Source organism: Vespula vulgaris, chromosome 3 (genome assembly GCF_905475345.1).
Source record: "Vespula vulgaris chromosome 3, iyVesVulg1.1, whole genome shotgun sequence".
Taxonomy (NCBI): domain Eukaryota; kingdom Metazoa; phylum Arthropoda; class Insecta; order Hymenoptera; family Vespidae; genus Vespula; species Vespula vulgaris.
The window spans coordinates 5,392,153-5,413,648 of NC_066588.1; the positions used below are offsets into that span (position 1 = coordinate 5,392,153).

The 21,496-nt window shown below is 30.0% G+C and overlaps 1 protein-coding gene across 1 annotated transcript; it reads left to right on the forward strand.

Annotated features, from left to right (window-relative positions):
* Window positions 1-1,231: 1,231 nt before the first annotated feature.
* On the forward strand, window positions 1,232-21,426 carry LOC127062488 (diuretic hormone 44). Its single transcript, XM_050990808.1, has 4 exons — window positions 1,232-1,696; window positions 17,767-17,937; window positions 19,871-20,188; window positions 20,530-21,426. The coding sequence occupies exons 2-4, from the start codon at window positions 17,800-17,802 to the stop codon at window positions 20,557-20,559; spliced, it is 486 nt and encodes a 161-aa protein (XP_050846765.1). The 5' UTR covers window positions 1,232-1,696; window positions 17,767-17,799; the 3' UTR covers window positions 20,560-21,426.
* The last annotated feature ends 70 nt before the right edge of the window (window positions 21,427-21,496 follow it).

The window sequence follows — 21,496 nt, forward strand, 5'->3', positions numbered from 1 at the left end:
TTCGATTCAAGTATATCTCGTGTTAGATCAAATTAAAATATATGCTTATATATTATAAAAAAAAAAATAATAATACATTTCGAGTTTTATCACAAATATCTATATATATAAAACTTAGATTATTTTTATAATATCAATAATAAAAAATAAAAGACGACATGTTACATTATATTGATATTTTTACATTCGCTGATAACGAGTGATTTTTATAAAAATCGATCGTCGAAGACGATATGAAAAATATTCGATCGATGGGATAATTTTTTTTTCTCATATGATCCAAAGCACAGAAGTGACTTAATTTAATCGGCCATTTAATCGGAGTCGCCACGGGTCGGTGGTCACTTCCGCTTCAACTGGGTCAACCTTCCACCACCGTGTTCTCGTCCTTTGAACGTTCCGTTGGTAGGAATTCTCGAAGGGAAACTCCTTATCTCGGAAGCTTCGAGTATGATTTTGACGCTAGAGGGAATAGGTATCACGCGTTTAGTATAATTATTATCTAAATGGTTATAATAGTTCATATATCACAAACTGGAATAACCTAATCCCAAGGAATAAATATCAAATTTTTTCGAATAATCGAAACAACGGAAACGACCGGGAAACGAATAGAAGATGAAGAAGAAAAAGAAGGAGAAGAAAAAGAAGAAGAGAAAGAAGAGAAAAAAAAAGAGTCCCTAAAAACTATAAAAAGTTGACCTACCGTGTATTCCAAACTTATCCTATCACCCTTCGTACCTTAAAGTAACGTCGAAATGAGTACCATGGGACGATGATGGTGATCTGTCGACGATGCGATTCTAAATTTGTCGTCACTCAATGAAAATCTCGAAAGAGTAGGCGTGAGATAGAAAGAGAGAGACCTATATGCCTACGTATGAAGTAGGCACAATAAGAGTGTGTGTGTGTGTGTGTGTGTGTGTGAGTGAGAGAGAGAGAGAGAGAGAGAGAGAGAGAAAGGATAGAGATAAAAGGTAAGGTAAGGTGTGAAAGTGACGTTTTCTAGGGTCAAGGGAGGTCCTATAGGGAATGACAGAGGGAATAGTCGAGCCATGTATCGAAAGATAGGCGTTATAAAGAGAAAGAAAGAGATAGAGAGTGAGAGAATGAGAGAGAGAAAGAGAGAGAGAGAGAGAGAGAGAGAGAGAGAGAGAGAGAGAGGTGTCGCGTCAACGCCGAGCTATAAAAGCTCTCTCGCAGTGCCGTCGACGTTACACGTCGTTAGTACTCCGAACGGTGAGGAACTCCGGCGACGTGCCACCTGTTAAAGCTGCCCTGTATAGTCTTCGACCGAGCAAATAGAAAAAAAAAGAAAAAGAAAAGAATATACGGCACCCTCTTTTTTCTCTCTTTTTCTATCTCTCTTTTTGCCTATCTATCATCTATCCATTGATCTATCTATCTATATATCCATCTTTATCTTTGACTATTTTCGGTGATCCGTTCCTCTTATCTCGTTTCGAACGGAAAAGTTCGAAGTGGAGAACGCGACCTTGAAGGACGTATCGATCGAAGGATAAAAAGAAGAGGAGAAGGAAATAAGTATTGACCGACAAAAGGGGATAGAAGAAATCTTCGATAGATTCTACGTGGAAAGTTGACATTCTTCTTTCGTTCATTCTATTCTGAAAGCTGTTACTTCGAAGGAGAGCTTCTTCGCTAGGAAAAAGGGGAATTGAAAATTCTTCGAAAAGTAAGTAAAGTATATGTGTATGTGTTTCTTTCTTTCTTTTTTCTAATCCTATTCTATATCCCCTTTTTACTTCCTTTTCTTTTTATTAAATCTCTTACCATCCATTTCTATCTCTTTCTGTTACGAAAAATAGACTCGTTTTACTAACGATCTCCAAACAAGGATTGAGATTTTGGAGATTAAACAGTTCGAAGGAATTTCTTGATAATCGAAAGAATTATCTATCGCTGACACGGTCTCGATTATATCATCACGATTTACGACTATAGATTCACGTGCGATCTTTGAAGATTCTCTTTAGATAAACTTAAATTCTCGTGTGATTTCACGATGATTCATGAATCTTTTAATCTTGGAATATTCCCTAGAATTACCGAAATACTCACTTCTCGAGATAACGCGGAAAAATCTCATTATCATCATATTTGGAAACAATCCCCCTTTCGATTATTCAAAGATAGGGAATAGTAATTAACGATAATGTCGTTTTCATTAGTTGGACTTAACACTTATGTAGATATCAAAATTAGAATTTAAACGTTTATCTTCTCCTTAAAGTTTTAAGATGGATCCTAATTAAGGAAGAAAATGTATATAAAACTTTTATATAATATGTAGATATGGTGGATTAACGTGTAATAAATTATTCATTTTCTTGTTTCACATTTTTTTACGAGTTATTTTACAAACATCGTTTGTACGTCTAGCTTTTATGTTTATACGTGTGTCATACCCGTGTATGACGCCATTAACAACGGTAACGTTCACCCCGAAAACATAGTGAATTCTATCAGTAGCCCGCAGGCTTCTTTATCGAGAAAGCGCATTAAAATGATATCGTTTAACTTCACGACCCGCGTTAGCCATCAGAATTGTACACCTACATAAATGTGCAATAGAACAATCCAATATTAATTATTTTCTCTTTTTCATTATTTCCATTCTTAGCTTGTTATTATTTTATCGTAAAATTAAATCATTACTAATGAAGTTTAAATGAATATTGAAATTCAAAACATAAAAAAAAATAGGTTAATAAGAAGACATAAAAAAAATCATCTTCAAAATCGTATGAAAGAAAGAAAAAAGAAAAGAAAGAAAAGAAGAGAAAGATAGAGAGAAAAAAAGTTAAAGCATCGAGTGTTTATCACGATTGGATTTATGGAGTTTTTCTATCGAAGATTATGGCTCCCCATAGAGTATTATGTATATTGAATCTATCTCTATTTCTATCTCTTTCTTTTCAAAACGTTCTATAAATTGCGTTATGATTTATCCCACCCTCACCGTTACGTCCTGTTTCATACGACTTTTACGTAAATCGATTATTTTACATTCGTGTGTTGTGTACCTGTGTACATACATACGAACAAACATACGTTTTCGTAGTACCTACACCATTGTTAGGACTCGCTATTCGTATTCAAACGACTATCCTACATCTTTTTCGATCCTTCCAAACAGTACAAATCATTATACGAAGAACGATATACCCCATGAGTAGTTGCTTTCATTATCAACTACGAGTATCTTGAAATTACTTCTTTCTAATTAAAGAACAAATAGGCTATTTCCGAGACTGATTAAATGTCATAGGTTTTTAATTATACTTGTAAAAAATATAAACACACACGTACAATTTGAAATATTTTATGAATATTCCCTGTGAAAACTTATCCTTTTTTTCTACATTATACATATGTATGTATATATACTATAGATGTATATATATATTTATTTATATATCGTAATATGCGTAATATTAAAAATGAGATTTCTATTTGGTGTCAAAAAACATAATTTTAAGTTAATAGTTTCAAATCAGAAGATTTCATATTTTTGTAAGAATATAGATATCTGTACTATAAAAGAAAAGTATTATGAGATACTTTATGAGATTTTCCATTTAAAATTTATCACACATCACATGTGTGTATGCGTGTGTGTCGTTATATGTGTATAAAAATGACAATCGTACACGATTTCCAATTGATAGTTTCAGATTAAACAATATTTTATATCTTTAAAAAAATACACTTACGTATTAAAACGATAAGAAAAGTATTATGAAATATTTTATGAGTGCACTATTTCATATATAGATTTATCATGCACGAGTCATACATACGTACATATACAATGTTAAAAATTACAATTTTATTTTTTGTCAAATACGTGATTTATAAATGATAATAAATGATAATTTTAGATTAGACAATGTCACGTATTTTTGATATTTCTTATCAATGATATACGTGAAATATTGCAGATTTTATAGTAATGTTTGGAATATTATAAAAAAAAAATGAGTCTATCCTACAATAATAGAATATTATTAAAAAAAAAAACAGCACAAAAAAAAAGAATAAAAAAAAAAGAACGAAAGAAAAAGGAAGAAAAGTCCGTCGACCATTTTGATTTCGAAGTTACGAGAAAAAAAGAATATAAGAAAGAAGAACGATTGGAGACAATTCGGCGAGGAAAAAAGTATGAAAAGTTTCGCAGAAATGAAACGCGCGATTAATGGCGATATATCTTTCCTACTCGGCTGTAACGATTGGGTAAAAGAGCGGCGGCGCGCGATCATCGGGACATTAGAGAAAAGCCCTCGAAAGTTTCGAAATGTTTTCGATTGATTTTCTATCGTCACAGGCGGGAACGAATCTGTCGAAGGTAGGCAGACACAACGTCGATTGTTCCAGGTTGACAATGAGCCTATACTATATATAATATCAACTACAAGTCGGTATAATAAAATCAAACTAACTCATTCATCTGCTATAGTATTTTACTTTTAGTAATACACATATACACTCACGAACACATACACTCTCTCTCTCTCTCTCTCTTTCTCGTTTTTGCTTTCTTAGTTCATCTTCATCTTCAGCGAACTAATTATCGAGCTCTCTCTCTCTCTCTCTCTCTCTCTCTCTCTATCTCTCTCCTGTTGCTGCTTTGTGAAAGTCACGCCAACTACTTTGAATTTCTATATAACCAGGTGACTTCGATTCCTTCAAGATGGCTCATGAATTTAAAGATCGATTTATATATCTATATCTCTCTCTTCTCTTTCTATCTACCTGTCTTTCTCTATGAATGCATCTTTCTAGTTCTTCGTTTAATTCAGATCTCTTTCTCCCTCTCTTTCTCTCTACTTCTCTTTCAAGTTTCATCATACACTCTTTTTCTCTTTCTCTTTTGGAATGAATCTTTCTACTTTTCTTCGTCTTTTAATTCAGATCTCTCTCTCTCTCTCTCTCTCTCACTCTCTCTTTCTCCTTTAAGTATCATCACCCTCTTTTCCTTTAGACTTTCGTATCTGTTATTATTATTGTTCTTATACGTTGAGATTAAGAAATCATATCTTCCTGATAAATGTTTCATTCATTCATTGGTCAAAAGAAATAATAAAAGTATTAAATCTCACATCGAAAAATTTTTTTCATTGCATCGAGTATGCAACGATTTCATTATTCGCCTTCTTCTTCTCTCTCTATCTATATAAATATATATATATATATATATAATCTATATATATATATAAATTTGATATATATGTATATATAAAATCTTTCTTATACCGAAAGAAAGCAGCCAAAGTGAAAATGAAGATATTAATGTGTAGGAATCAAGACCCGGGCAAATTTATGAGGAGAAGTAAAACAAAACGGAGCGTTAATTAAAAGTGGCGAAACTTAACCGAGCTAGAATTGGTTTCTCTCAGCCTCATCTTCTTCGACGTTAATTCTGTAATTTCAAATGTTTCTTCTCTTTCTTTTTGTTCTTTTCTTTTTGTTTCAAATAATAACGTGGAAATTGAAATGCGAAAGTTCATTTTCGTTTTTTTCTTTTTTTAATTTTCTCCTTTTCGGAAAAAAAAAATACTTGAACGAAGCGATTATGAAAATTGTCTAAGTCATATATTACATTAACTCGTTCCATTACTTTTAGTAATAGTATTTTTTGAATAAAATTAAAAAAAATTCGAACGGTAATTCAAATCAAAGATAATATAATCATTTTAAACTAAGAATTGGCATCGCGTTAGTCAAAGTTAAACAGATTACCTTAAACGAATTAATGATAAAAAGAATTTCATTCTTTCAAACAAAAAATGAGTTCTTCTCGACAATATTTCAAAGCAAAATTCCAAATAAAATATAAAAGTAATAGACGATTCCAAAGAAAAAATTAATTTTTTATAATAAATAGACATGATCGCAAATCGTTTGATAATATTAAATAAACATATGTTATCTGTAAATCTGGATTATCTCATATCTATACTGATCGCGTTGATCATCAACTCAACAAAAATGTGACTCTTGTACGACGCGCGCATTTTATTTTTTCCCACGTGGTCGTTTGACGACCTTGCCGATACCTAAATATGTCGTACGATGCAAGGAGAGACAGAAAAAGAATCCGTGCTGGCGATAAAACTCTGATAAAATGTAAAATTAGCATTAACAATTAAGTAGAAGCGAACTCTTGAAGTGGGAGAACGTGAGAATAAGAGAGAGAGAAAGAGAGAAAGAGAAAGAGAGAAAGAAGAAGAGAGAGAGAGAGAGAGAGAGAGAGAGAGAGAGAGAGAGAGAGAGAGCAAGAAGAAAATATTATCGCATTGGAACCGAGGCGCCAGAAATGAACTGAAATCGCTATCGGACGTCGTTCCTCGTTCTGAACACGTTATGTTTCTTTTCACGCAACCCAGACGCAACATTTCGTCTCTTCATGGCATGACCATGATCCCGATAAAGAAAGACTTCGACGGGAGGACAGAAAGATCGTTCGAACTTCTATCTCTCTTTTTCTTTCTCTCTCTCTATATTATATATATATATATATATACACACACACACACACGCATACACATATATATATGTATATACATTTTTCTATATTTGGTCTGATCGGACTTTGACTGCGTGTGCGTGTATGTTGTGAAAATTTGAATTCTATGTGCTTTATCTGTCTTTCTCTCTTTCTCTTGAAAGAAGTGTCGATAAGAATAGTGTCCAAAGTGTTCCTGAAATATATCCTAATTTAGTGTATAATAATATTAGAAGATCAAGAAGATTCAGATCCAAAGACAAGAATCATCTACGTTTCGATCATGACGAAAAGTGTATAATTCAGTGTTCCTAAAATTGTTTCAATTTATAACATTATAAAATAAATATCTATGGAATATTGGAAAAACTATACTACAACTATCTAGGACTTATTGTTACGTATTTTTATAAAATTCTAACAAAAAATATCGATATGTTAGTTCAGTGTTCTTGAAATCGTTTTAATTTTTATTATACATTAAAATAAATATCTACAGAAAGAGAGTGAGAGAGAGAGAGAGAGAGAAAGAAAAAAAAGAAGAAGATTGGAGAGAGAAGAGAAATATCTCCAAACGTGCTCCACGCGTCTTATTGGATCCTAACGAAAAGAAATTCAACACGAAACGATTATCTTGGTATGATATTATAAATTTGGAGTGTTAACTTTTAATTAAAAAAAACAGACACACATATGCGGACGCAAAAAAAAATTATTTTACTAAGTAGAAACTGTTTGTTTAGACGAGTCTTTCTATATAACTTCTATATATGCAACATTTGTTAAGAAAACTAAACGCGATGGTATTTGATCGTTCGATAAAAATCGAATTTTTGTGAGGAAACATGAGAATATAAATTTTAGAAAATAACTTCGGTGTGCAGTTAAATTTTCTGTTTAGTTTAGAATGGAATTTAACGTTGTCCAAACGATGAAGATCGTTTTTTCAAAAGGAATTAGCATAGCGCAAACAAAACAACCGAATATTTCTCTATTTTTTCTTCTGGCATAATATACGCAAAAATATCTATAAACATTAAAGGTAATTTTTTTTCTAGATAAAACAACTAACGTTCTAACTGCCGAGATAAAATTTTATCGCTCGTTTCAAGTAAAATGTAAAAAGATAGCTTCGGAATGTCCGCAAATCTGACCAACAGCTCAGAAAGCTCACTTTTTATCGTTAACCTTTTATGAAAACCCCTATGTGACTTTCAAGTTACACGTACTCATTTATCTTTATTATTTTTAATTTAATTTTATTGTTTCGCTATTACAATTAATTGTTAATCCTTTGCACTATAAAGTCGTCCCTCTGACGTGACATTTAATTTGATAAAACGAACTATGCCTGTATTTATGTACATGCACGTTTATACACGAGATATCAAAAGCAAACAAAATCAAATCGGAGTTGGCCTGGAACAAACTATATGGAAAATAATTATAAGCCAAAGTATTATATTAATTTCTATAATTAAATATTTGCTCAGTATAAATTATATTATAGATTTCATATTTTGTATACATTTCTATACTTTTCTTTTCCATTTTTCTATTTTTTAAGATTTCATACGAATCACGAATTTTCTTGTTTCTTCCCTCTTTTTTTCCGGTTTTTCATCCATCTAACAATTACTCGTGGCAGAAAGTAGATTTCATTGAAACTAATACAATAATAAAACATGTCTCTCGTGTCATATGCAATTTGTTAATCGACGTGCATATAATGGATATCGTGTGATAAGAATTCGATATTCGCCAATTTCAACGAACATAATTAAATCCTCCAAAAGTTGATTAAATTTATCTTCAAATATACCAAATATAATATCTGCATAAAAAAAAAAGGAAAAAAAAAAGATACGTTAACAAGAAAAATCACTGGATTTAATAAAATTCGAGAATATATCGATTTCACTGATTACATATATCCTAGTGACAAATTCATTATTAAATTATTTTACACGAAAAATCACATTTAAAAAAATCACACTTAAAAAAAAGAAAAGAAAGAGAAAGGAAAAAAGAAAAGATAAATGAAGACAAAAGAAAAAGAACACGGCGATTATTAAAGAAATTTAAAATCGTTCATCTATCGAGATTAAGTCGATTCCATCGAGTTTTATAAAAGTTGACCGATATAAACCATCGTATGACTCGTTGAAGGCTTGATTCGTCAAACTCAAAGGATCGAACGAAGCTCATAAAGAACGGGATCTGTTGACGGCGCGTTTCCTTAGCTTTGAAAGGTGCTCATCCGTGCGTGGCTCCTCGGAGATTTTCAACGATCTACTATGCCAACGATTATACTACGTTAAAGCTTTTTTCTTCTTTCTTCTTTCTTTTCCTTTTTTCTTTTTTTGACCTACAGCATATACGCATATAGGGTGGCCCACTTAAAGTGTCACATATTATATTATATTTTCAAATAACGAGTAAAAAGTTAAATAACTTTTCCAGGCTTGACAAGAGATGGGTATTACAGAAAAAAAAAAAAAAAAAAAAGGAAATAGATATGAATAGAGCTTCTTAATATTTCTCGTTAAAGATTCTTGAATATATGAACCGTCTTGTTTTATTAAATTGAAAAAAACATTCTCTAGAGCGACAAACAAAATTCTTTGTTACGATTTATATTAGCCACTTTGTTTAACGTTCTTTGTTTTCTTTTTTCTCTTTTTATTACAAAATAAAATTGTTATATATATATATATATATATATATATATATATATATATTCTTTCTCCGTTCAATTTAAACCTCATTTTCTCTCTCATCTCGTAACAATAATTATAATAATAACAATGACTTACTTAAACAGCATATAATAAGTATGTCGTAGAAACAATTGTTAACCGCAGAAATAGCAATCAAAAGCATCGAGTTAATTATTCGAGATCCTTTTACTTGGTATTTACCATAAATATGAAGCAAACTGTTTAACTGCTCTACAGTATATTTATTATCACCATCGTATTACAAGGCAAGAACGAATATTCATTATGCGTCTGAATTACCGAATATAACGCATTTAGTGAAATTTTTGGCTCGATTAAACATTACCGCCGTCAACATTCACGTACGGAAAATGACATTTGCATGATCATAATATTAATAGAATACAACATAATTTAATATCGAATGAGAGAATCAATCGAATAAATTTGAAAAAGAGGAAATAAAATCAAAAATTGGATAATTCATATTGTTATCTCTCTTTCCCTCTTTTTCTCTTTGTCTCTCTTTGTATTTCTCTCTCTCTCTCTCTCTCTCTCTCTCTCTCTCTCTCTCTCCTTCTCCCTCTCTTTTGCATATGAATCTTTATATGTGTATCAGAGCATTAAATCGTCAAGTTTCCGTCGTAAACCGCGTGCGAACTATGAAAAGCATATATTATGTACGCGCTATCGCTCACATATATATATATATATATATATATATATATATATATATATATATATATATATTCAAATATATATACCTTCAAATGGGAAGCAAAAAATTCAGTAGCTTGGAGATAAACGGAAATGCGGAATTGTTTGTCTCCGGTCTACCGGATGCGCAGGAATCATGGTTAAAGTCTTTCCCATCCCACGCTGTCATTGTATTCATCTATCTATTCATCCATCTAACTGTCTATCCATCTCACTTATTCATTCTCATTTTTTATATTTTCTTCTTTTACTTTTTAATATTTTTTTTTTCTTTATTTCTTTTTTATTCTTTTATTATATCTTTTTTATATCTTTTTCATTTTATTTTATTCTTTTTTTTATAAAATTGCATTCTAAAGTATAACGATGAAACGACAGCCCGTCTATAGTCCTCACAGGTGTAACTTCACCGGAAACGAGATGTATTCGCGAGTGACTGTTATTGAAATGCTACGAACGTTGATATACGTACATATGTAAATGTACGGGTATATGTGTATGTATATACGTGTTACGTATATTGACGCGCTATACGATCATTAGAGGGTGGATCACGTAACGCTAATGTATAGAAGAAGAAAAAGAATTGTGGAAAAGAAAGATCTTTGCATTAAATCTATATGATTTGTACGTACCATTATGAATTTATTTTACATTAATGCGGAATATAATTTTATCATTTATTTTATAGTCGAAACATCGATATCTCTGCTTTCATCATTTGTGCATTATCTATACTTAAAACATTTTCATAATCACCGTTTAATTCGACATTATTATTTTTAAAATTCGTAATAGAGCATTGATCACTAATTTAAACAATTGTCTGCTTAAATTATTTATATTTTCTATTTTTATTTATATCGCACGCCTCTCTTTGTCTATTCTTAGATGAGTATGTTGTCGGTATCACAAATAAAGTGAGACGGTATGTTTATAACTTTCTTATGCATGATTTCGGAAAAAACGTGATAGTAATAGTAGTAGTAGTAGTAGTAGTAGTAGTAGTAGTAGTAGTAGTAGTGGTAGTAGTAGTTGTATCAGAGGATAGTAGAGTTCGTGCACTGACGCGGAGCTACGCGAGTGACCTGGTTTTTTAAAAATGTTTGAGCCAGTGACGCGATTAAAAGAAAAAAAAAAGAAGTACCGTAGAAGATACTCTACCCTTATCTAGTTATCTAGTTAGCTTCTTCTCCTTTTTCTATTTTGTTTTCGTTCATCTCTCTCATTAATAAATTTGAAAAACATAATAATACTTGAACATCAAAATAAGAATTACAAATTTTTTATGAAAATCGATGAAAAATATTATCAGTTCGTTTTTTTTTTTTTTGTTTATTTATAATATACGTTTAGATTGATACGTGAATGCATTAATGATTTATATTTATTTAAAAATAAAAAACTATTCCTTCTCTTTTTTATTTATTTTTTACGAATCGTAGCAAACAGGAATTAATCGGGAAAAATTTATATATATAATACGATATTATAATATAGAATAATATGATATACGATATCATAATAATGTTCATAGGAAGTATAAAACTGTAAAAAGAAAAAAAACAGAAAAGGATAAGGCGAAAGAGTATCATCCATCTCTATATCTCTCTTTCTCTCTCTCTCTCTCACACACTCTCTCTCTCTCTCTCTCTCTCTTCTCCCTTTCTCATTCACTCATTCAAATGAAATCCAGTCACGTGCTACAAATAGAAAATACGGAAGAGAACATAAAGTAACGCGCCGAAATTAAATTTTACGAGATTGAAGTTAAAGTCGGATTGGTCTTTCAAATGAATTTGGTTCTGAACTTGTACAAGACAAATTTCACGAAACAAACGAAGAAAACGTATTAAAAGGTGCATAGTTGCAAATGCAAACCGCTTCTCCTACAATTATTTTAGAAATTTCAAAAAAAGAAAAAAGAAAATCTTATTTGTTATCAGTTTTCTTTTATTTTTTCCAAATACTTTATTAATTTTGTTGCAAAATCTTTTCTTCTTGTTTTCTAATGAAAGATTTGCGATTATTAATTTACGAAGTTTCTAGTTTCTCGTATGAATTAAAAAGAAATTTATTTCCATGAGATAACGTTTTATAAAAAAATAATAAAGATCTGAATATGTAAAAGCTAAGCATTTATAATCTAAATGCTTCCCATCTTTTAAAAATAACATCAAATTTTACGAAGTCAACCCTTAAGAGATTGTCAATTCTGTTGATGAGGGAAGTCAGCTGATGTATACGCGTAAGATTTTGATGTTTATATATTCAAAGACATCGTCGTATCGTTTCGTATCGTAATGACGAGAATTCAACAAGTGCCCGTGTTCTATCCGTGGTACTCCTTGAATTTGAATACAGGCGCCATTTTTATGAAAGCCCGTACGCTACATTGAGCCGCGCGACGACTCGTTCTTATGTCTTTCATGTCATGCAAATTCATCGCATTTGCCTGATTTTTCCAAATGTTTTCAGACAACGACGAAAAGAAGAACGAATAAAGAAAATAATAAAAAATAATAATAATAATAATAATAATAATAATAACAATAACAATAATAATACTATCTCGGAAATCTTGTCTCTAAATAAAGTTTCGTACTTAAGAGTTACGAACAGTAACAACGCTTGCCAAATTTATTGTCTCGCACGTGGAAGCATGGAAAAAAATGAATGAGCGAGCGTAAATGCGAAACGAGATTTCATTTTCCTCCTTTATCTCGTCCCTCATCTATCTTTTATACGCGATAACGCACGCACTCACGAAGAGTTAAAATGTGGATCAACGGGATCCACCTAGTATCACTCTCTTTTCTCTCGAAGAAATGAAATTTCATTTCTCGGTTACATCGGGTCATCTTCGTTGCTCAAAATGATGGCTAGTTCGAATTAAAAAAAAAAAAAAGAGAAAGAAAAAAGAAAATTTCGATCATTTGTTCTGTCCCCTTTTTCGTCGCGATGTTTCGCTTTAAATTCACCTTTCCAAATATTCAAATATTTATATATTAGTTTATTAAATAAAAATTTTTTGTTTCTTTTTTTTTCTTTTCTTCTTTCATTCTTTTTCGTTATTGTATACGACGAAATAAAAAATTCGTAAAGAAGTAATTTCATATCTCTCGTTAAGAAACATTTAGTTTTTACGAAGAAACTAATTAATTATTCGACATTTATCTCTCCTTTTAATTGTTACCTAAGTAATTACACATTTCGTGCGATCTAATTTTTATTTCGTTCTGTCTATTTTTTATTTCTTTTCTTTTTATTTACATACGTGTTGTAATATCTTTGTAGTCCAGTTTTTTATTTACACGTGAATCTTATCGAGAAATCGTTTCATCATAGAACCATTCAAGTTTTCTATAACACCAGCGAGGAGTGTTACGCGAACATAGTGATCTATATACGACGAATAAGTTCGGAAATGACGTATCGCCTTTCGATCCGAAGTTAGATACGTCGGAAAGCGTAAGCTCGGCCGCGAACATTTTCCGCGTGGGTGAAAACGAACGATTGCAATAGGTATCAGCCTCTTTTCCTATGTCAAGATGTAATATAATTCGCATAACTTTGTGTCCGATGTTGAGAGAACCTTTTACTCACATAGATATATAACTGGAATATAATTCTATTCGTGATTAATTGTATTTTGTATTTTATTATATTTATTTCTATTTTTTTCATCGTCAGAAAAAAAAATTTATTTAATTCGATCGAAATTTCAATTTCATTGTTTCCCTTTATTATTTTACGTGAAATCATTGATTGATTTTAATTTTCACTTTCAAAGATGGCTAATAAACACACGAATAAATTTTTGAAGTGAAATAACGAATTTATTTTTTCTTTTATTATTTTTTTATCTTCTTTTTATTTTTTTATCCTTTTTCACCCTCGTCCGTGTTTGCGTTTCGATTGATAAAAATTATCGAGTATAGATACCCCGAGGAAGAAAAAAAAATATAGATAACAACATATTGTTTTCGTGTTTTCTGATGAAAAAGAAAAATCCATTCGTTATCCTATAGAAACAACACCCTTCGGTCATATGTAGTACATATTTTCTTCCACAAAGAATATATCTTGTTTGTTAGACATAGTATATCGCAAAATCAAGTGACATAAGGAGCCTAAAGAGATTATTACGCGTCAGAGAGCTTGTTTGCTGATATCATCGAATTCCATGGGGAAATTGTGAAATTCGAAGATAAACAAGGATAAAAAAAATGTTCGGAGTATCTCTCTCTCTCTCTCTCTCTCTCTCTCTTTTTCTCTAAATTCTAACGTTCCAAATTTATTTGCTACTCTAACGTCCCCACTTTTAACAGAAGCTCATCGATCTTTGTCACGATAACACGAAGTATGCCAATATAGACTAATATTGATATATATATATATATATATATATATATATATATATATATATATATATATACACACACATAATATATATATATGACGTTGTGAACAAATTTTTTCAAGATAATCGAATTTCAATATTTTGTCTAACTCTTCAAAAATTGTACTCTCCAAAAGTACTACAGTATTTTTTGATCGTAGAAAGAAAACATCATAAATCGTTCTTATAAGCAAAAAAAGAATTAGTTCAAATGATCCTCTTTTATGATTATTTTCACAAATAATCCATAAGATCATTCAATCATTCTCTATTATTATTTCCGTTTATTTATATCGCTAACAATTCTGATTACGTACGTGAAGATAAGAGAAAAAGTTGGTTGTGAAAAGAAATTGTGAAAAAAGTCGTGGGTGCATTTCGACATAGACGTTGTCTGACTCAACAACGATTAATCTACTGCTGTGTTGAGTCTGCACGTATAAAGGATCAATCGATCAAACGCCTTTTGTGAATCGTATACGTCAATATTAATCAGCATTTTAATAGAACGTCGTCTTTTATAAAGTGTCAATCGAGTTTATGGATCGTACCTTACAATCCGCGTTCACATCGACATTCTAATAAGAAATATCTGTAGAATCTGTAAATCCGCCATTTTTTACTTTCAAAGGGATTTACAAAAAATATATGTCACATTATTAAAAAAAAACAGAATTTCATATATTATAAAAGAAAACAGATTATTTTTAAAAAGATAATCGCGCGTATTGTGAATCGTTCTAGCTCCTTTAAATCACACGTTTCAAACTGTGTTACCAGCAATTTCATGTATGAGGTTAACCCTTTCCGTTCCTATAGCGGTGAAAATAAATTTCCGGTGGTAGAACACGCTGTTATCTTCGGGTTACACTCAACTTAAGGTTCACTCAATAATGACTTAGTGTTTTCTCTCTTGAGATATAATTCGAAGATTTCTGATAGTTTCAATAAATCATCTTCGACGATTTAGAAAATAAATCTCTCTATGTATAAATACGCGTATCCATATGCGTACAATACTTATTTGTATAATTGTTCATTATTTTTGTTAATTATTTTACAAGATAACGAATTCGGATAATCGTGTTAAAAATATTATTTTCCTGAAAACACTATTTAATAATTAAAAAGAAACAACTTAGTAAATATATTATAAATTTTACTACATAAATTTAATACACACACACACACACATATATATATATGTGTATGTATGTTACTAATTGAAATTTTAATGATTAGAAATATTAATAATTTCCAAATAACCTAATTTCGTTGGAAAATATAATAATTTCGAAAAGTAACGACGAATATTTCTCATGAAATAAAATTTTTAAATAAAATGTTTCGAAAGTAGTTTTTATATAGTAAGATGACGATGTCAAAGATTATGATGAAAACAAAGCATCTAGATAAAACGAAATGAAAATCTGCAAAATAATCCTAACTGTGGATAAAGTTGGTATAATAATCGGTTCGAGAGTTAATTTCCATAATCCGCGAGAGAATCCAGGAGGCGTTGCTGAGAGTTTAATCGACGCATAGCCACTTTCCATGCTCTGGAAAAATCTCATAAAAACAGTCGGATTTGCATAGAAAACGAATTTCATTTAATTATCAACTCATCGTGATAATCAAAAACGACACGTTTGAATATGTCTATACGTATGTACGTATAGATATTCATTTAAATGTATGTGTATATATATATATATATATATATATATATATATATATATATATTCTATATATGCATATACATGAGTTTTTTTCTCGATTATTTTTATTTCAAAAAGTTAAACGACGATTATACTTGTTATTTGTATTGAATTATTCTCTTGTATCTTTTTTTTTTTTTTTAATTATATTCATTAAACAAATCTTCATTCATTCTTCAATCTTCTTTCATTCAAGATTATAGCAATTATGAAACATCCTGACTCGTGTTTGCAATAATATACAAATCTATTAAAACGTATTGGCGATGACTTTATTTTAACGATGATTCTACGGTTTTCTTATCTTCGTGTAACACGCGAGATAATTGCATCAATTTTCCATTTTATTTCACTTAAGACCTCCAGCGAAGCTTGTTAGTTCATTTCGAAATTTCATCGGAAACGCATCTTAGTTTGAATATATAATAATATTCAATCATATATATATATATTATATATACTAAATATTATATATATTATATATATTATATATGAAAATATATAAATACATATGTTCGTATATATTTACATAGGTACATAGGCATGTACCTAAATGGATGAATATTTAAAAACGTTCTTTGGTACATTCACGTGTAAGTAACTCAAATAAATGTTATCTTAATATTAAAAGAAAATTAAATACAAGAAATCTCGATCGATGTGTCATTCGATATCAATTTATCAGTTTATTCGGTTGTAAAATTCTTTAATATATTGCGCGAAATATCGTTAACGTTGAGATAACGTGTGATTATTTACATATATGTGTATATATATATATATATATATATATATATATATATATATCGACAATTTACATACATGCGCTCATACATAAAGGTCAAAAAGTAGTTATTTAAATTAGATTATAAATAGATTGCAAAGTTATTGGTATGAAACATCTTGATCAAAAAGAAGAAATAAATAAATAAATAAATAAATAAATAAATAAATAAGAAAGTTTATTCGATAAAACGAAGAGAGAATAAATTCACATTGATCGCGTTATATTTCGTTCACTTTGACCTCGCAATGAAAGCTCTTTTCTTGATAATAAACTATCGATTATTCGATAATATCAATCATAAGATAAAATCTAACATTGTAATGATTTCGATGATTCCCAAGATACTAGAATCTTTTTATTTCTTTTTATTGCAAACACGATACTTTTGTAGCATTCGCTTTTAAATTGTTTCTTTCAAAAATGTAACTTTTTCTTGATTAAGAAAATGAAAAGCAAAAACGAAGGAGAGAGAGAGAGAGAGAGAGAGAGAGAGAATTAAAAAAATTAAAAAATAAAAAGAGGAAAAAACAGCTTTGCGTTGACATTATTTATTTGATATCTTCTCGCAGCAGTGTGCCATTTAATTTCGAAACCTTTTTCTGTTAATCACTCTCTCCGTACTAATTACGATAAGAAACAAAGAGCAGATGTAAAATAAAAGAGTGACTGTATAATAATTAAACGAATTATCATGATTATACTTATACTATCAATTAAGTCATCGAAATAATCTCAAAGGAGAGTAACATTGAAAAAGAATATGGTAAAAAAAAAAGAAAAAAAAACAAAATGAAAAAGAAAGAGATAGAAATAAAAAATAAATAAGTAAATAAATAAATAATAGATAATCTTTATGAATATCTCTAACAATTTCTTTTTCTTTTATATTCTAGATCAACGGAGATCGATTCTGTGAGTGCATAAGGATGATCTTAATTACTATCCTAGTAACATCAGCAATGATCACTATGACGCGTTCTGCGCCAGCCGCACATCTTCCAAAGGAAACTGGAGATTTTCCTGAAGTACTTTGGCTCATTAATCAGCGAATGCCAGAATTAGAGGTAAGAAGAAATATTTTTAGATAATAATTTTATTATCTAAAAAATCTTGAAACCTCCGATTCATATTGTAAATATTTATAATATTGACTTATCAATATTTATCATGAGAATAATTTCATTATATTAATACATAATTCTTATTAAAATAATTATAATTAAATTTTTCAAAATACTCGAAATATTAGCTTAACAAAAATAAAAATAATTATATTATATATATATACATTATTAACATAATTATTTTCATAATGATTCGTATAAGTAATATTTATATAAAAAATGTCGATAAGAAGTATCGGACGAAAATCGAGCCTTTCGATTCTAATATTAAATCATAGCCTCCCACTTGGCAAACATGGACAATGAAAAGTCCATTCGTATACACACACACACACATATATATATATATATATTATATACATATATATATATTTTATATATAGATTCCTATATTCACTTTGGCGAAACACGGTTTATGTGAGTTTATATCGCGAATTGTTAACAGACGACCAATCGACAAGTAAACTTGTCTTTTTCTATTTCTCTCTCTCTCCCTCTCTTTCATTTGCATACATATATTGCATCAGCTTTGCACATAATAGCTCCTATGTGAACAGTGTATATAAAGCAAAGACCGATACATGTCTCTTATCTCAGTATTGATAGAATTTAATTCAAGTTGTATAAATTTTTCATCAAAATTACTTCTCGATCAAAAAAGAAATAAAGAAAGAAAGAAAAAGAAAGAAAAAATATCGTCGAAACTATTTGCGACCAATTTGAAAAATTCGATAATTTGCGATAAAATATATTTTCATCATTTCCTCGTTTACTTCATAAAATATAAAATAAAATATCGAGATATGACAATTATTTATTTCGATTGTTCTTTTAACAAAATGGCGGTGTACCAACGGGAAAAATGAACGAGCTGACATTTCAAAATTTTCACGTAACGAAAGTTCTATCACATTACTCTTCCTCTAATAACCTCTTTCGCGTCACGAGAAAGAGAACGAAAAAAAGATCAAATGAAAAACGCGAATAAAATTTAAAACTCGGCTGGCTTTCAAAAGACCCACGTATTTTCTCCCAAATTATTACTTTCAACGACGTTTTTTTACAGCGTTCCGTATATCCTTCGTCATAAAAAATATCTATACGTAAAATAAAGGAGATAGAAAGAAAAAGACAAAATTAAAATACGCAACATACCTAATTTCCTTCTCTAATTAACTTCATGATACAATAACTTGAAAGATCCCACGTATTGTATTACCTTATCTTCTTAACAATAAAGATTCAATTGGTTCGAGAAGAATTTGAATAGTCATCGATGAACAAAAGCGTAAAGTAATCCCGAAGAATCCTCGGATACAAATTGAATCCTTTGCGGTAGAAATCGGACAGATATATAAGAGAACAAAGCTGCCCTCTGTCAATTGAATTTTTCTACGGAAAAAAGAAGAAAGAAAGAAAGAAAGAAAGAAAGAATGAAAGAAAGAGAAGGATAGAGATAAATTGAGAAAGATAGAAACAGAAAGAAAGGCGTGTTGGTATAGAAGAGAGATCTTCTCAATCGGTAACTCGAGAAAATTTTCTTCCCATTGTTTTTTCTTTCTTTCTTTCTTTTTTTTTCTGACGAGTCCAAAATAAAGTAAAGCTCGTAAAAGGTATGAGAAAGAATGATAACGAAAGGACGAACAATATCCTCGCAATGTGAAAAGGTTTCTCTTCAAATGAAAAAGGTCTCATAAAGGCGAAGCCATTATCATGATTGAACGAAAAAAAAAAAAGAAAAAAAGAAAGAAAAAAACAGAATATCGCAAAAAATGCGCGCGTATTTCAATTTGTCGAACTGATCTCTTGAATTTTTTTATCGATATTATATCTATTATTTATTTCGAATATCTTTGTCTTTTTTGTTGAACAGAGAGAGATGTACGAATCGAACAACGATCCTAACCCAACGATACTCAGGACAAAAAGGATCGGTTCTTTGTCGATCGTAAATAATCTCGATGTTCTCAGAGAAAGAATACTTTTGGAATTAGCTCGTAGAAAGGCTTTGCAAGATCAACGACAAATCGATGCTAACAGACGGATCCTCGATACGATCGGTAAGAGATCGGTATCAGCTTACGAGGATTACACACCATCATCTCGTTCTAGAACTTCAGAAAGGATCTACGATTGGCTCAATGAAAATGACTCGCTTCTTGGAAATCGTCATAGCAATCAAGAACGCAGGGTTTGTTCTTTTTTACATTTCTTACTTAATCGTTCGCATATCTGGATTATTATCAATTTTGGTAATATTTTATTTCTTATTTTTAAGAAAAATGATCGTCAATTTAATCTCAAACTTTTATTATTAATCTTCGAAATCGAAACTGTTCGTCCATTATACTATCGTATTAATGCATACGTATTACACATATACGACAATACGTGTCTATATTATTGTATACATTATATTTTCAAACGCATTTTATATTTTTTGAAATCGTTATCAAAGATATTTAAGAAACAATTTAATTTTGTTGACAAATCGTTTTGTTATGCTAATTAACGCGATTTTTATCTTTACAGGTAGCAAGCAACGAACTTCTCTGGTTGTAACCACATGCGAACCCATCGAAGAAAACTATCGAATCCAGATTTGGCAGGCCCTCTCGCTTTTCCAAGTTTTACGAGCCGCAAATTTTTTTCTCCCCATTTGTCCCATTACGAATTCTTCTTATAGAGCTTTTACCCGATCTATCCGTCTCGCGCGTTTCTCAGGTTCTAATAGGCAGCTATAATATAGCGTGACGATCGATAAAAAATACAAAAAAAAAAAATAAAAAAAACACAAAAAAAGAACAAAAAAAAAGGAAGAAAAAGTGAAGAATATCATGAGCACAATAATATCAGCGAAATTTCAAGGTTACATTCGCAAGGTCAATTTTTAAAGACGACTCAATCGCAATGTATACGAGTCGTCAAAACGAAACAGTATTATATTTTGTGATCTTTTCTTTATATTAATTATTTTATCATTTCTCTAATGTTTACGATAAATACCATATTGTTGTTTTGTTTTTTTTTTGTTCTCCTCTTGGCTAGACCAAAAAAAAATATCGTTTCGTTGTTAAATAACTCATAATTTTATTTCATATAATTTAATTATTCGAACCATTGAAGAATTGAACTTTACACTTTCGTCGCCGCAATTATTCATCCCCTATAATACGATTAATCATTATTTATTTGTATAACTATAATATTCTCTATTTATACTAGTTTGATAAGACATTCAAGTTTGTGTTAAATATTATCTGTAGTAATCTTCGAAAATAGATTTTACTCTTTTAAAGTTTATGTCCGTTCTAGTTTTATTAGGAAAGTAAATTGATAAAAGATGTAATTATGCGTTTGCTATAATGAAAAACTTTGAAAAAAAGATATATATATATATATATATATATATATATATATATATATATATATATTGAAAAAAAAGTTATCATCAAATAACAGCTCGAAGAGAGAGAAAAAAAAAGAAGAAGAAAAAAGA